This window comes from Momordica charantia, assembly GCF_013281855.1.
Source record: "Momordica charantia cultivar OHB3-1 chromosome 11 unlocalized genomic scaffold, Mcharantia_2.0 BLBB01000011.1, whole genome shotgun sequence".
NCBI classification, from domain to species: domain Eukaryota; kingdom Viridiplantae; phylum Streptophyta; class Magnoliopsida; order Cucurbitales; family Cucurbitaceae; genus Momordica; species Momordica charantia.
The window spans coordinates 15,307,370-15,325,448 of NW_028275159.1; the positions used below are offsets into that span (position 1 = coordinate 15,307,370).

Sequence of the window (18,079 nt, forward strand, 5' to 3'; positions counted from 1 at the left end):
CCCTCTTGTACAGGTCCACTCTTGTGTTCAGGTCGAACCAAGGACCGGGTTCGAGCTTGATTCGTAAGGTATCGTTGTGCAGATCTTTGCATAAACATAAATAAATAATATCAACCAGCTGAGCATGTTTTGCAGATAGTAAGTTTAAATTTCCACTCCCATTGCTGTATTAAAAAAGCCTAAACAACTAATAACTTTTAAAGCAATTAGATATCCTTACCTTTTACATGAATATTATATAGTAAGTTGGAACCTCGTCTTTTTTCATTTATAATAATATTATAATATAATTTTATTTTTAAAAAAAGAGAAATAAATAATAATAATAAGGAGCAAATGTCTTGGTTGCACCTTGTCACGTCACTTTCCACGATGTAGCGCCAAGGCGTTTTTGACTGCGTTTGGTCAGCTCGGTCAGCATCGTTCGGGCAGCTCCCCACCCTCACAAAAAATACGTTTGTACTCTCTCTTTCTCTGTCTTCCCCAATCCCATTCCTCAAAAGGAGAGAGAAACGCTAATCCCACACCAACACTTTCACAGACAGAGAGAGAGAGAGAGAGAGAGAGAGGAGAGAGAGGAAAGCAAGCTTAGAAAAAAGCTATGCCCGTGAAAAGAAATGCACTGAAAATATTCTGATCTTTTCTCTTCTCTTCTGGGTTTCGCCTTTCTGAGGTCGCTAGATCGGCTTTTTCTTTGCTTTGTGTCTTTGAGCTGAAATGTTGGAGTTTCTGTTGGTTTTCTGAACTGGGTTTTAGGAGAGGAGGGGGTTTTCCTGTGGTTTTAGGTCTTCTTCCCAATTGGGGTTTTGGAGGTTCTCTGATGATTGTGTTTCTTCGTGTGGTTTACCATTTGGATCTGATGTTGATGATCACTTGATGGAGATGGAGCAGTATAAGGTTTTGGCTCTGGGTTTTGTCTGCTTGATCTTCCTGGTTCCTCCACTATGGCTCGTTTCTGCTAACATGGAAGGTCTGTATCCTCCTCTCCAGCTTTCTATTTTTCTTCCCCTTTATCAGAAGCCTGTTCAATTCAATCTTTCTTTTTTAAAATGAATTCTGAATGTCAAAATGGCTTTACTCTTCTAAGTGGAACTACTGGGATCCGATTCTAAGTGGAAAAAGGAAAAAGTTCACGCTATTTGTCTCAATTTTTTTTACAAATTAGCTTTGGGGAAACCATCCCCAAGTAGATTTTGTTGGTGATAAGTGCTCTGGAGTGAACTATTTAATCATTTTATTCATTTTCTGCATGATAATTTGTACTTAGAAAACGTGAGGAGCTACTACCTTCACTTATGTTCTTATATCAATTGTAGAAGTGCGAAAACATTTTAATGGAGCTCTCCAGCGAACAAAGCAATACTTTTATTTCCTTAATGCTCTTTCATCCTCATTTCTAACATTTATGTTGACTATAATCTGTGAACTTCCAATGACTCATTTATAAATCTTGAACTATGGAGTATGGAACAAATGTTTTCTATTGCTGGGTCCTTGTAACAGATGGGATGTTGGTTTTTTCAGAACTCTTCCCACTGGCTCTCGGAGCTTCTTCGTGCTGACATATATTAGTTGTATCCCTTTGTAATTAATTCTGCTTTTATTTTGTAAACAGGTGATGCTTTGCATAGCCTCAGAACCAGCTTGCAAGATCCTAACAATGTCTTGCAAAGTTGGGATCCCACTCTTGTCAATCCCTGTACATGGTTTCATGTTACATGTAATAACGATAATAGTGTCATAAGAGTGTAAGCTATCCTCCAATTCTCCAAGATATGTCTATTGTCTCCCCAAGAGATGCTTTCGACAAGCTGTTAAAATTACCAGCTCTGAAAATAATCTAGATACTGTTTTATGTGTTCATTTCAGTGATCTTGGGAATGCAGCTTTGTCAGGCACACTTGTTCCACAGCTTGGCCTGCTAAAAAATTTGCAGTATTTGTAAGTTATTCGTACCTTAAATTTTTTAGTTGATTATATTTTCCGTATTGAATATCCTCTGGATCTTTCTAGCTGTCATGATCTTGTAATATATAACATCGGAAGGACAATGACCATAACCATATTGAACTCGGTAGAGAAAAAATATATTTGAACTGGTTATGCTATTGCTAGGAGATGACATAATTGATTCCAAGATCACGAACTCAGGCATGGGATCTTGAAGACGATCTTCTGTATTTTTTCCCCTTTAATTTCTTGCTAAAAGTTTCAATTACATGTGATAGAGGAAAGGGAATAATTCAATACACATTTTCAACTTGAAAATTCTTACTATTTGCATGATGGAGAGCCAAGAGCATTCTAGGTTTCTGAAGAAAGGGAGTAAGATTGGGAACAAATATGAGCCTTGGACCATTTTTAGGCTAAAGTGTTCAAAATTCCCTTGATCTGTGTGTTTGGCTTCAATTTTGTCCCCAACATTTAAAAAGTTTCAACTCTATCCCCAATCTAATAATTTGTTTCAAAATAACCTCGCTGCAATATCACCAGAAATTAAACGATTGAGGGTAAAATGTGAAATTTTTAACATTGGGGGCAGAATTGAACCCAACTACATTCTTTAGGAGCATTTTTCAGAATTTATTTGGTTTAAAATTTTCGCTAACCTAGGCACTTGGTTTCAATTTTTCCCCAAACCTTTTAAAAGGTTAAATTATATTGGAAATTGCTAGCATAAAGTTTTCTTTGTAACAAATTATAAGATTGAGGATAAAATTAAAACTTTTTAATACTAAAGAAAAAATTGAAACCATGTAGATTCTAATTTAGCCCCTTTTTTAATACAACTTGGTGTTCTTTTTCTGTAATCTTTTGTAATTGATACTAATTGGAGTGTCTTTTGTAAGCTGGCTTCTTTTTGTACTTTTCATGTAATTAACAAAAAGTTTGGAATAAGATAAAGTAAAATAAAATAATTCAACCATCACTGTAGTAATCTGACTATCACCCAACACTGAAGGGTCATTTATAGTGGTCAACCATAATTTTGAAAGGGACTGAAAAACCATATTCATGCCAACTCAACATAGTTAGAAGGTATCGTACATATAATATCCTAAATTTCCTAGTAATAATACTAACCATGATATTTTTCCATGTTCATCATCCGTCTTATTACAACATTGATTGTGAAGATTTATCTCTAGAAACCTTGTATCTATGTAATTTAGTAATCTACTTTTAATTAACTAAAGCTTTTGTTCTCCCTCTTCTTTATGACAGAGAGCTCTACAGTAACAACATAAGTGGAGTAATTCCTAGTGACCTTGGGAATCTGACTAGTTTGGTGAGCTTAGATCTTTATTTGAACAGTTTTTCAGGTCCAATTCCAGACACATTGGGCAAGCTGTCAAAACTACGATTCCTGTGAGTTTATGTTGTACCTAAGAACTTATTTTTTTCCTCATTTCAGAATACTTATGAAGTTTCAATGATTTGTGTTCTATGGACAGAAAACCACCTTTCTGATTCGAGATTGGTATTTTATTGATTGGAAAATACTTCTGATATCACCTTTTTTTTTTTGTGTGTTTGATATCCAAAAATGCAATGCACTTTCATCGTGAATTAGAAGTTGATGTTCCCTGATTTTACATTGCAAAAATACTTTGAAAATCCATTTTTTACACTTAATCAGTTAATTGAAGGGGTTTGTCGTTTATTATGGCTTAAAATGCAGTTAATTGCATTGCATTTGTCCTTTTCATGGCAATTGGAATAATTACCTGAGGTGGTTGAATTATGCTTTAATTTTTCTTATTTGAGAGGAAATTATAAAGTATCGAATTTGTTAGGCTTTTTATTTGTGATGCAGATATAGAATCATTACTTTCTATCATGACTTGTTCATTTTCTTTCATCGAGTTTGAGTTGTTTTGTTTAGTTCTTACGTTGTTTTTTCTTGGAATGTTTTTATAAGGATAGCCGGCTGAACAACAACAGCTTATCAGGTCCTATTCCTATGTCATTGACAAATATTTCATCCCTTCAAGTGTTGTGAGTATAACTCTCTCTCCTTCACAAGTTTGCCATGGTTAGAGTACAAATTACGAGGACAGTATTTTTTTTTTCCAGGGATCTATCAAATAACCATCTCTCAGGCGTGGTTCCAGATAATGGTTCCTTCTCCTTATTCACCCCCATCAGGTTTCTTGATGATTGTTAAAGTCCATCTTTCTTACTTTGATTTGTGTACTTAGCTGAATATTTTGATTTTTTTTTTCCTAACAGTTTTGCCAACAACTTGGATCTCTGTGGCCCTGTCACTGGACGTCCTTGCCCTGGATCTCCTCCATTTTCTCCTCCTCCGCCCTTTGTCCCACCGCCACCTATATCTTCACCAGGTGAAATTTTGGGCTTTTAGTGTATTGTTGCAATGTTATCTCTGTATTGGTTTTTTGTTGGCTGTAGTTTCAGAGATGATATTTGATGAAATTCTATTTGGAGGTTTGAAACATGTTATTTAAATTTCTCATGATGTTATCTTATCAATTTCTTTTCCGTTTTAGTTTCATTTGTCTGAATATATTTCCTATTCTTACCTTCTGGCTTCACAATCATTTGTGTTGAAGGGGTCTGAATATTTCTTGACATGCAATCCCATCTTTTTCATTGCCCAATTTGATGGGAATTTGTATGTCTGCATGGGCTATATCTCAGTTTTGTTATTGTTAGTAATTAGTATCAGTGATGGAACTCTTGTAATTAAATTCTGAATAAGGAGTGATGAAAACCTTTACTAGATTCATATTCTGAAACTTGGAATTTGACGTAAATTGGTGGTTCTCTTTGGCTCAAGTTCTGGTGAATGCCCCTTTCTTCACCTAGTATATTAATTATTAGGTCATTTATATTTCTAGTTATTTCAGACATGGTGGTTTTAATTAGGAGTAGAGTTTCTGTTGGAAGATGGTAAGATTCTGAAGCTTTGGATTAGGTTTCATTGTTATCATGTAACTGGTGACTACTGTTACATAAGAGGTGGTGATTTCTAGATTAAAGACTTTTTGAGTATTTTCTTGTAAATCCTTCAAGCATATCAGTTCTTCCAAGAAAGTGCTTTTTGTGTAGGGTTGGTGAACCTTTGTTTAGGCTCCTGGAAGGTCTGATTTTCCTTATTTTTCTTTTTTGGATATAAGAAACCACTTCTATTAAAAGGAATTAAAGAAACAACCAAAGATCATGGAGAACTGAAGGTTAAAGGAACCAAGGGAGCCACAACAACAATTACAAGAAGTTCATTGTTCAATCAGTTGGGCAGTAAAAACAACGAGACATCTGTAAATTACTTCGAACCAGAAGTCCAAAGAGGCATTGAAGTGAGCCACACTCCAAACATCCTCTATGCCTATGATAAACCCTCCTTTCAAATACTCCAAATAATAGAAAAGAAACCGATTGTGGAACTTTTCTGCTATCCTGGAAAGAGCAACTTCTACCAACAGATCAGGCAACTATAGTTAGAAATGAAAGACACTCCAAAAGCCTGAAAAGAATTTCTGTTGCATCGTTTTGACAAATAAGCATCTTCAAAGAACGTGATGGAGCACAGTGGTGCTTGAAAAAATTTGCACCAGTTTGAGTGGGGCACTGAAGAAGCAAGTCTTATGGATAAATAAAGTTCATGATGTTAATTGTACCAAGTGCTACTTCGAACCTCTGGCAAAGGCAGCCCTCTTTACTCCTGTCTTTTATGGCTAGTCCTTTAGTTTAATGGCAACTTTTGTTTCGTATAAAATACATCTACCAAGTGCAACCAATCAAGAAAAGAATTAAACCTTTTGGGGAATTGAGACCTCCTAGAGTTTAGCAAAGAAAGGGATTGAGACATGTGGGGTAGTAAAATGAGCAAAACGTTATTTATTATTATTTTTTTTTAAATTTTATTGAAGAAACCAACTTTAGAAGAAATGAAAGAATACAGAGAAAACAGAAAAAAAGGGAAACCCCAGAACAAAAGGAGCTAGAAAACACAGACACAAATAGCTATCAAGCTACACAATTACACTCATTCTGATACAGGTCTCCAGTTTAAAAGAATGAGAGATAAAGAGCAATGACAAAAATCATTACTAACTGAAATCTAGGGACATTGAACCTAGACAAGGCCCACATCTCCTACTAAGAGCTCTTCATATTGATAGGCCTCCAATTAAGAAAATGTACTCTAGGAAGAGGGGTAGAAGGGGAGAGTAGTTGTGGAGAGGTGGGGAAGGAATAGTTTCTGTTATTAGAGTGGGCCCAAGTTAGTTACAGGGCATTCTGGTAAACAATATGTTAGTTATATATACTGGTAAATAATATGTTAGTTATATATACTGCTGTGATGTGAGGGGAGATCCTTTTGGAAGTCTGAATTTCCTGTATGTAGGAATAGGAAGGAGAGGCAATGGAGCTCTCGAATCTCCCTCAACCCTGTAAATCCCCTCTATTATGGAATTAGATTCTATCACACATCTCTAAAAGTCCACCGGAAGACTTAGAGCCTGGATGATATCTTTATGATCTGGAGTACACGATATGAAGCTCTCTTGGAATAGAATTGGTGGAATCAAGCAGCCCTAACAATGAAAAGAAGGGCGGGTCTATTGCTTTATGGGAATACCTTTTATCAAAAAAAGGGGAGGGAGGGGGCGTGGTTGTGGTAAAAGAGTCACTATCAATCCAATATTTCTCTCATAAATGAATTATGGAGCCCAACCGCCAGATTCTTAAGTAAAATTTTGATAACACATAGAAATAGATCTTCAAGATTCAGCTTTAGATATTTGGTTGTTCAACTTTTCAAATATCAATGAAAATTTCTTGTTCTTGTCAAAAAAGGAAAAAAATAAATCTTCTGGTTTGTGACTCCTATATTGAATGAATAACCATTTTTTCATTTGAACTGCTTAAAATGTGTTGATGTGAATAGTGGGGAGAAGATTTAAGTCACTTTTTCCTCCTTTTTCCTGCTTGCTCAAGCACTTTGAAATTTTGGATTATATTATTGTGGACATTTGATCTTTTTGGGGTGTTTCTAGAAAGTTGAAGATGGTTTCTCCTGTCAAATGGAGGTACTAGAGTTGAATGAATAGTTGAAGTCATTTCAATGTATTATTGGTGTTTATGATCTGGGAAATTTGGAACGACAGAAAAGGAGAATTTTGGGATGAGAAAGATGGCATGATAGAGATGATATTCGAGAGAAAATATCTTTTTTAGGGGTTATTTAGTATCTATTCCATTTTCTTTTTCACGTTTTTTTTCTCTTTTGAAATCTAGATATACTATGAGGGCATTGAAGTTATTAAAATTCAATATTTTCAATTTTTCTGGGAACACAGAGGTTTTCTGACAAATAGAACCTTATGTTTTCCTCATAAAGCGAGGCATATCTCTCTCTAAGCCACGCTCTCTTAGCATACAGCATACTCTCCAAAACAATATATTTAAATTGATGATTTTCTGAAAAATCTAAGTCTACTAAATACATTCTATTCACCATGTCAGAAATTCACCATCAAAGATTGTTTTCTAGTTTTTAATCCAAAATTCAGTTTTCAAATTCGAGAATTATGGTCAGTTTTAACTATGTTTTCTTACTAAACACATTCTATTCACCATCAAACATTGTTTTCTAACTTTTAATCCAAAATTCAGTTTTCAAATCAAGAAATACGGTAAGTTTAACTTTGTTTTCTATTCTTTACCTTGGTTTCAAAAACTTGTTTTCAGATTATGAATAAGGGTTAAGCTTCTTGTGGTCTTGTCCTATTGGCTATTACAAAGATTTTTATTTTACCCCTATATTTTTATATTTTGCCATTTGACAGATTGAAGAAGTTTCTGTAATCTCTCTGTAGACCTATAGCTTGAACATCTTGTCTCTTCTGCTTCTGTGAATAGAAATTGATTCTTAAGAAAAATGATAACCAAAACAATAATATACCAGGTGGGAATAGTGCAACTGGAGCTATTGCTGGTGGAGTTGCTGCAGGTGCTGCTTTACTTTTTGCAGCTCCAGCAATTGCATTTGCGTGGTGGCGTCGAAGGAAACCCCAAGAAATTTTCTTCGATGTACCTGGTTAGTATTTTTTTCTTTCAAATAGTTGTTCAATTGACTAAGATTATTTGAAGGATTTATTTGTTTTAATGCTGGTACACAGCGGAAGAGGATCCTGAAGTGCATCTGGGGCAACTTAAAAGATTTTCACTGAGAGAACTACAAGTGGCAACTGATAGTTTTAGTAACAAGAACATACTTGGTAGGGGTGGATTTGGCAAGGTCTATAAAGGTCGATTGGCAGATGGTTCTTTAGTAGCAGTAAAAAGACTGAAGGAAGAACGTACGCCTGGTGGAGAGCTGCAATTTCAGACAGAAGTAGAGATGATAAGCATGGCTGTGCATCGGAATCTGTTACGGTTACGTGGATTTTGCATGACGCCAACTGAACGACTGCTTGTTTACCCCTACATGGCCAATGGAAGTGTTGCGTCTTGTTTAAGAGGTACCCATTTTCGGGTTTCAGTTCATGTTCTTTATCATGCATTTTCTTTCTCTGTCTATTTTAGTGGTTCTTGATGGTTTTTATTGTAAAAGAATACTTTCTTTTTATTCTTAAATCTAAACACTGTAAGATTAGAATGAATTTTGCCCATCTCATCTATTTGGTTCTCATCTTTTTGGTCTCAATTCTTTTAGAACGACCACCATCCCAACCACCTCTTGATTGGAAAACGAGGAAGCGAATTGCATTGGGATCTGCAAGAGGGCTATCTTATTTGCATGATCACTGTGATCCAAAGATTATTCATCGGGATGTAAAAGCTGCAAATATTTTACTGGACGAGGAGTTTGAGGCTGTTGTTGGAGATTTCGGGTTGGCTAAGCTTATGGACTACAAGGATACTCATGTCACCACCGCTGTCCGTGGTACTATCGGACATATAGCTCCAGAGTACCTTTCCACTGGAAAATCTTCCGAGAAAACAGATGTTTTTGGGTATGGTATCATGCTTCTAGAGCTGATCACTGGACAAAGGGCCTTTGATTTGGCTCGACTTGCGAATGATGATGATGTCATGTTACTTGATTGGGTAAGCAACCTATGTTTATTTTCTATTAACCCGGGGATAGGACAGTGAAGAGGAGTATTTATGTACATATGTTTCGAAATCGGTTTCATTGTAACGTTTGAAGAGTATCTGTTAACAGTAGGTTTGGATGTGATAGGTGAAAGGACTGCTGAAAGAGAAGAAGCTAGAAATGCTGGTCGATCCTGATCTTCAGAACAATTATGTTGAATCCGAGGTAGAACAGTTGATTCAGGTTGCCCTGCTCTGCACACAAGGCTCGCCAATGGACCGGCCGAAGATGTCCGAGGTGGTGAGAATGCTCGAAGGTGACGGATTGGCTGAAAGATGGGACGAGTGGCAAAAGGTGGAAATCCTACGGCAAGAAATCGATCTATCGCCCCACCCGAATTCTGATTGGATTGTTGATTCAACTGAAAATCTACATGCAGTTGAGCTTTCTGGTCCAAGATGATCCCCCATGCCTCAGTAAAGAAAAGGAATGATTTGTGACTTTAATTTTTACTTATAAATTTCTTCTACTTTTTCTTTTTTCTTAGCAACCATATCCCTAATTGTTCTGTAACTGCATTTTGAAATTCATTTGTGCATCAGTCAGCCTTTGTCCACTTGCAAAATGTACCATTTTATAGTGCCTCTCTCAACCAAATTATGGTTTTTAATATTATCTTAAACTGTCACCTGTGCAGGTTTAACCTTAAAAGCCTTATTGGTTTACTTATCTGGCTTTTGGATTCTTAAGTTTAGACCATATGTGAGACAAGTAAACCCCATTTATGAGAAGCAAGGTTTTAAATGTCGGTGTTGACGGAAATATCGAAGTCTGAATTTCATAGAAATATCGATGGAAATATTCGATAAAATGTTAATGTCGATGGATATTTCTATAAAAGTTAGAAAAATTAAAAAATCGCAAAAAATATTTAAATTAACAAATAAATATTTTCCTATTTCTAAATTAGTTAAAACTAATTCATATTAATATTATGTATATATTAGTGACATTTTGTGACATTTTTCATATTTTGTCGATTTTTTCGTACTATGATGGAAATGTCGATTAATCTCTCAATCGACTAATATTTAAAACCATGATGAGAAATACGAGGGAAATACTTTTTTTTTTCCTCCCTGAATGAATAATTTTTGGGTGATGAGAGGTAAGATGCAATGAAAATAGTTAACTAAATCAATATCTATAAATTTATTAAAAAATGGGCAATAAACTTATAAAAGTTAGAGAATGAAAATTTGGGTTATATTTGTTCTAAAACTTGGAACAAGATAAGAACGCCGCTTGAGATTTGTTTGAGATACGTTTTCCAAAAGTAGGTTACAAGAACTAACATAAGGAGGGGGACGCAGGAAAAATTGTATATTTTAGCAACAGTAAAGGGGGAGAGAGTATAATATATTTATTTCCCTCGTGGAAACACCATTTGAGATTTTTGAGTCGTTGCATTCTGATGTCGTGTGCATTACAATGTAATATATATTTAACTTATTATATATATATATATATATATATATATATATATATATATATATATATATTTGTTTGTTTGAAAGTAATATATCTTGTTAATAAGGGCTTGTTTTGTATGCAATACACCTACTGTTTCTTGTTTTCAAATTTACTCAATCAAATGGATTCAGTAAATGTTTGTTTGTCAATTTTGTTTATAAAAACTATTTTTGGATTTTGAAATTTTAAAATGTAGAATTATATTAAAAAATATATAAAAACTTTGATAAATATATTATTTCAGGTTATAAACTCAATTTTTGTTAAAATTAAAAGATCTAAAACATAACCTATTATAAATTATATAATAGTGAAAACATAATTCTACAAAATTTATAAATTTAGATTAACATAAATATTTAATTGGTAACTAACACTAGTTTACAAATATAATTGATATCTCCACAATAATATGATATCCAGTTTAGGCATAGCCTTCACAATTTTGTTTTTGGTTTCACCCAAAAAGGCGTCAATGCCAATATATAATTGTCCTCTCATCCATATACCATGGATCATGCTCTTTTTTAGTCAATGTGAGACCTTGTTTGCATTCACCTTACAAACTCAACAAGAAATAGTAAAGACTTAGAAAGAATGAGTTCAAACTAGAGTGACCACCTACTTTGAATTTAATATCTTATGAGTTACATTGGTAACCAATTCTAGTAGGGTCAAATGCTATATTGTTGGTCTTGTGTGAGAATTGTCAAAATAAAATTCAAATTTAATATCTTATGAGTTACATCGGTAACCAAATCTAGTAGGGTCAAATGCTATATTGTTGGTCTTGTGTGAGAATTGTCAAAATAAAATTCATGGTATTATTTCTAACAAGTGTAATTTCTAACTTTCGGAAAACGCAACTCTCTACCTTCCATTTTCATGTTTGCTCGATCGCTTTGAAATTTTGGAGTAGATAATTGTGGACATTTAATATCGTTTGGGCGTTTCTGAGAAGTTGAAGATGGTTGTCAAAGGGAGGTAGTAGAGTGATGGGAAAAAATCTCCTACTTCTACCATAGGAATAAGCAGAAAATAACCGAGAAATTTAAAGAAAGCAATAAAATAAAGAAACACAAGAATTAACGTGGAAAAACTTCAAACCGGAGAAAAAACCATGGCCTACAAGGAAAAATCCATCACACAGATTTCTCTCCTCGACTCCAATTACACAAAACACTGTTTCAAAGCAAATACCGCTCAGTTAATTAGAGCTAGTATACCTGGCTTAAAGTATTTCAATTGGGATGATTAAAACCCAAGCCCATGAGCTCTTTTTATAGTAGTTGGAACACATCTCCTCCTTGTACTTTTCCGATGTGGGACAACTTCTAGTACATGGAGACCATCATTGTATTCTTCCAATGTGGGACAACTTCAATTCCAATATTTTGCCAAAACCCAACAAATTCCACCTTGGCAAGATATTGAAAAAAGTTCACAACTTTTACTGCACTCATTGTCTTCACCGACAATCATAATTCTCAATTCAGAGAACTATAGTCTACTCCACCATAAAAGTAGATCACTTGGAATGTCACATTCCAAGATTTTTCTTCCTCGTCATATGTCGATAAATCTTGCTGAGATTTATGGTGCAACTTCCACCTACTTGGCTCACTTGGAAGTTCTTCAGCCATCGACATAGCTTCCACCACACACACCTTGCATAATCACCAAGCCAATGCCCATGTGTAAATTTGTGGAACCGCTAACATCACATTCTCTATCATGGTAAAGCGGACATACCATGAAGATGAATTCTCTCTCTCTTCAAAGGAACTGATCATTGTCTCCCCTGATGAGAGAAACACTGTCAGCATCCCGTCCAAAGCCCTTTGACGAATCGGCTCTATTGGGACAATCTTTCTTCATGTGTCCAGACTGTCCGCATCCCCAACAATAAGCTTTCTTTTGTACGAAGTCTTTCTTCTTCTTCTTCCAATTGCTAGCTATCAGTGCCAAATCTTCATGTGAAGTACGCCCTTCACTCTTCAGTCTTCTTTCCTCTGGCAAGAGTTTACTAGTAACCTCGGTAAAATTCAAAGTATCCTTCCCATACATCAAGATCAGCTTCATGTGTTCATAAGAAGGTGGAAGTGATAAGATGAGCCTGAGTGCTTTATCTTCGTCATCTATCTTCACTTTGATCGCCTCCAGTTCAAAGATGATCTGAAATTTTCATACCTTCCTCCATTCGCAACGTGTGAAACTGCTCCCTCAGGTACAGTCGATTTGAGATGCCCTTTGCCTGATACAACGCTTCGAGCTTCTCCCAAAGTTCTTTGGCTGTTGAAATTCCATGCACATTTGTAAGAATATTCTTAACCAAACCTGTTCGTATCGCGCTTGCAACTCTCAAATCCATTTCCTCCCAATCTTCATCACTTATGCTAGACTTCTTAGAACCTACTAGAACCACCATTGAACTCCATTGGACCACCATCACCGCTTAGCTTTTCTGAAGCACCTTCACTCGGTCTTCCCTTCAACGCCTTGTGTAACCCAGATTGTATCAGCACATCCTTCACTTGCACTTGCTACAAGCCAAAGTTGATCCTTCCGTCAAATTTCTTCACGTCAATCTTCACTGGAATCATAAAGAATGACATATCTGCTTCACACTCCTAGCGGATATGCAAATAGTGAACAATTCACATTATTCACAGAACCGTAGCTCGTTTCAAGAAATCTTTTTTGATGTGGAAGTTCAGACAATGCTGCAACCACAGAGCATACTCAGAAATTCTAGAAACTACAAACCTAAAGCTCTGATACCACTTGATGGGAAAAAATCCCCTACTTCTACCATAAGAATAAGTAGAAAATAACCAAGAAATTTAAAGAAAGCAATAAAATAAAGAAACACAAGAATTAACGTGGAAAAACTTCAAACCGGAGAAAAAACCATGGCCCACAAGGGAAAATCCACTATGTGAAAAATTATTACAATCACAGATTTCTCTCCCCGACCCCAATTACACAAAACACTGTTTCAAAGCAAATACCGCTCAGTTAACTAGAGCTAGTATACCTGGCTTAAAGTATTTCAATTGGGATGATTAAAACCCAAGCCCATGAGCTCTTTTTATAATAGTTGGAACACATCTCCTCCTTGTACTTTTCCGATGTGGGACAACTTCTAGTACATGGAGACCATCCTTGTATTCTTCCAATGTGGGACAACTTCAATTTCAATATTTTGCCAAAACCCAACTTAGAGTTGATGGAAATAATCAGTCATTTCAATCTCTTATTCGTGTTTATGCTTTGCAAAATTCGGAAACATAAGAGTAATTTTGGGATAAGAAAGATGGCATTGCATAAATGATATTAGAGAGAAAGAATAATCATAACGAGTTGTTTAGTCTCTATTCCTTTTTCGTTTTCACGTTTTTTTTTTTTTTTTTGAAAACTAGAGTGTTGTGGGGGCAGAAATAGCTTTGCCACATGGAGAACAAAAGAAGGTCGAAAAGATGAGGTCACCCCTTGTTTGATCCAAAAATGGTCAAGCTCAGAATCCACGTAGGTCGGCAAACAATTGACGATCTACCTCGCTCTCTGAAGAACCTGCAAGACAAGGTTAGTACTTCGACGAGCAAGTTAGTCACAGTTCGATCTAACGCTCAAAATGCAAATGGATTCACGTACCATGTATAATGGGCAGACATCCCTATTTATAGGGATGATCTCCGACAAGACTCCCGACAGTGGCCTGACGGTCATCCAAGGTTATTATCATGTAACCGGACAATATATATACTGGGTATATATTTGATATATCCTCGATATATTTGTGGATAATGTCTTGGGAATAACCTAAAGGGTCTATAATACATAGATAAGGTTGGGTTACCTTATCTTGGCAATACTATGGATACGACCCACTTTCTAAATGTTATCAGACGATCCGATTCAGGTCGTTCGTGTAGAGACATGCGAGTGAGGGTATCCTATACAATGAGTTTGTATAAGACCGGACCGCGAGATAGCCAATCTTTAGATGTAACGTTGTTGACTAACAGATTGCTATTTCTTAGGATGACCAGGCAACTCATTCTCAATCTTGAGTGAGTTATGGACTCCTGCCCGTGAGGGCTCATCCTTTGATCTGTATGGGTGAGAGTGGCCCAAGTTGCCGACTCAACATTCCTACCATTTTCAGGACGAGACCGAGTGGGGAGCTAGGAACATAACTTCACAAGATGGAATTCACTCATCTCCGACTTTAGGGGAGTAGATGAGTGTTCTTTTAAATGCTGACTCCGGGACTTGAACAAGGGGCCCCACCCTCTCATTGGCCCGAGAGGGACTTCCGGTTATTGGTCGGACCATAACCGGGTTGTTCATTAGAGGAGCAGTGGTATTTAAGGAGTAAGATGTAACTCAGGGGTAAAACGGTAATTTGACCCAACTTGAGTTACAAGCACTCGTGAAGGATTGACTCGTCATTAATGGTCGTATATCCGTGGAAACAAAAACATTTTGCAGTGAGAAGAGTGCAACTGCGGGTCTTTAGTGGAATGACTTGTGGTTAACCAATCTTGATTAACTCGGTCAATGAGTTTGACCGATTAATCTTGCATCGTTGGAGCTTCTGATCTGTAGGTCCATTAGGTCCCCTTGCTAGCTCATAACGGGTAAAACGAGGATCAAGATTTTGGAAGAATTTGAATTGTTCAAATTACTTAAGGGATTATATGTATATTGATACATTATAATATATAGTTAATTATAAATTAAAACTATATATTATGAGAGAAATTATTTGAATGAGATTCAAATAAAATTAATATGAATAAGATTCATATTAAAACTATAGGTTAAAATTAATGTGCATAAGATGTACATTAAAACTATAGGTTATACGATAGAATATGATTCTATTTATGTGATAAATAATTAAGTGTTAATTATTTGATATATATATATATGTTAATTAATTATAAATTAGATTAATAATTAATTAATATTTATTAATTAATATGATTATTTATTTATTTATATATATATATATTAATTATTATATATATATTATATATATATGTTATATATTATTAATATTATTAATATTATTAAACTTCCCTGCAAATTTGCAGGGGAGTGGGGAGTTAATATGACGTGGGGAGTTACCCCACGTCATTCTTCTTTCTTTTTGGATTGTAGAACAGTTCTGCAAAGGTAACAGAACAGAGAAAAAGAAAGAACTCCCACCCAATCTCTCTCAAGCTCTCTTTCAATACTCCCTCTCATTCCAAACGAGGTGCTCCCACAAGCACGGTCTCGAGACCCAAGAGGATAGCAAAGAAGACTCAGTGGTGGTGTTCGAGGGGAATTCGTTGAAGAAAAGTTCTTCAAAGGTATGGTTTTCCCCTGTATTTTCATCTCAACCCTTAGATTTTGTTTTTCCCAAATATCAAGAACAACGGTCCGCTTCCGCACCGGGATTCAGATCCCTTCATTTGGTATCAGAGCCAAGTTGTTGTTATGATTTTTTGGGAGAAAAATCGGTGTTTTTGTTGGGTGTTTTCATATTTTCGAAATATGGGTTTGCGGGTTGGAAAATTTTTGGTTTTGGGCATTTAGATAGCGTTTTTCTTCTTGATTTGATCATGTAAGGGCCCGGTGTTTTGGGCATATTGTTTCTATATCGAGTCTATAAGTCCAGGTCGCTCGAAAGTTGTTCGTGGCATCGGATTTGGCGAAAAATTGCAGAAAACAGCGAGAAGACGAAGCAGACTGCGCAGATAGTGTCGTGGCGCTATGCAGCAACGCCATGGCGCTGCGGGGACAGCACACAGCGCCACGGCGCTGCACTGTAATGTCGCGGTGCTGTTCAGTGCCCTGGCGCCGTGCCTTGGCATCGTAGTGCTGCTGCTGTGTCATTTTGCTGCAGCAGCACCGTGGCGCTGCCCTTAGGCGCCGAGGCGCTGTTGCGGGAGTTTTTCAACGTGTTTCCATGGTTCCGGTTCGCGGTTCGAGGACGGTTGCGTCGTGTTTCCGTGGGTCAAATTATCGTTTTACCCCTAAGTTGCATCTTACTCCTTAAATACCACTGCTCCTCTAATGAACAACCCGGTTATTATCAGACCAATAGCCGGAGTCCCTTTCAGGCCAATGAGAGGGTGGGGCCCCTTGTTCAAGTCCCAGAGTCAGCATTTAAGATAATACTCATCTACTACCCTAAAGTCGGGGAGGAGTGAATTTCATCTTGTGAAGTTATGTTCACAGCTCCCCACTTGGTCTCGTCCCCAAAATGGTAGGAATATTAAGTCGGCGACTCGGGCCACTCTCACCCATACAGATCAAAGGACGAGCCCTCACGGGCAGGAATCCATAACTCACTCAAGATTGAGACTGAGTTGCCTGGTCATCCTAAGAAATAGCAATCTGTTAGTTAATGGTGTTACATCTAAAGATTGACTATTTCGCGGTCCGGTCTTATACAAACTCATTGTATAGGATACCCCTACTCGCATGTCTCCACACGAACGACCTGGATCGAGTCGTCTGTAACATTTACAAAGTGGACCGTATCCATAGTGTTGCCAGGATAAGGTACCGAGCTTTATCCATATACTATAGACCTTTTAGGTTATTTCCGAGACATTATCCACTAGTATATCAACGGTATATCAAATATATACCTAGTTATCAAGGATATATCAAATATATACCTAGTATATCAAGGATATATCAAATATATACCTAGTATATCATATATATACCGAATAGATATACTGTTCTGATTACATGATAATAACCTTGGATGTTTAGTTTATTGGATTTTGGACAATGCAATGCTATGAATTCAACAACAAAATTGATTGAATAAAACTTTATTGAATATATATTTGTTTTTACATAAATACAAACTACGAATTTAGTGCAACACACCCAATAACTATAGGTTATACGAAATAAATGTTTTAGAGTATGATTCTATTTTGGTAATAAATAATTAAGTGTTAATTATTTATTTGATTAATATGTATATATTAATAAATTAATTGTTAATCAGATTAATAATTAATTAATTAATAGGATTAATTTTATATATATATATATATATATATATATATTAATTATTAATATTTGCAGGGGAGTGGAAAGTTTCATTTGACGTGGGATAACTCCCCATGTCATCATAGGTAATAGATATAGAACAGTTCTGCATTTTTTCCTTGGTTCTTCCCCTGCATTTCTTTCCTAAAGTGTGATGCTCTCAAGTGGTTGAAGAAGAATTCTGTTTGATTTCATAAACCGATGCTCCCACAAGCATCCTCCGTACCACGAGAATAGCCAGGAAGATTTGGTGGTAGTGTTCGTTTGCAATCACTAGAAGAAAGGTTCTTCAAAAGTGAGTTGTTCTTTCCCCTATTTTCTTTTTTCGTTTGTGGTTTTTGTTCCTAAAAATTGTCGTTTCTGCCGCAGGATTTACATCCCTACAATTGGTATCAGAGCAGTATTTAC

General features: G+C 36.1%; 1 protein-coding gene across 1 annotated transcript; it reads left to right on the plus strand.

Moving 5' to 3' along the window:
- Positions 1–479: 479 nt before the first annotated feature.
- On the plus strand, positions 480–9,686 carry LOC111022874 (somatic embryogenesis receptor kinase 2). Its single transcript, XM_022300160.2, has 11 exons — positions 480–970; positions 1,616–1,748; positions 1,870–1,941; positions 3,226–3,369; positions 3,928–3,999; positions 4,078–4,149; positions 4,234–4,346; positions 7,937–8,068; positions 8,151–8,492; positions 8,687–9,081; positions 9,218–9,686. The coding sequence occupies exons 1-11, from the start codon at positions 877–879 to the stop codon at positions 9,530–9,532; spliced, it is 1,884 nt and encodes a 627-aa protein (XP_022155852.1). The 5' UTR covers positions 480–876; the 3' UTR covers positions 9,533–9,686.
- Positions 9,687–18,079: the final 8,393 nt, after the last annotated feature.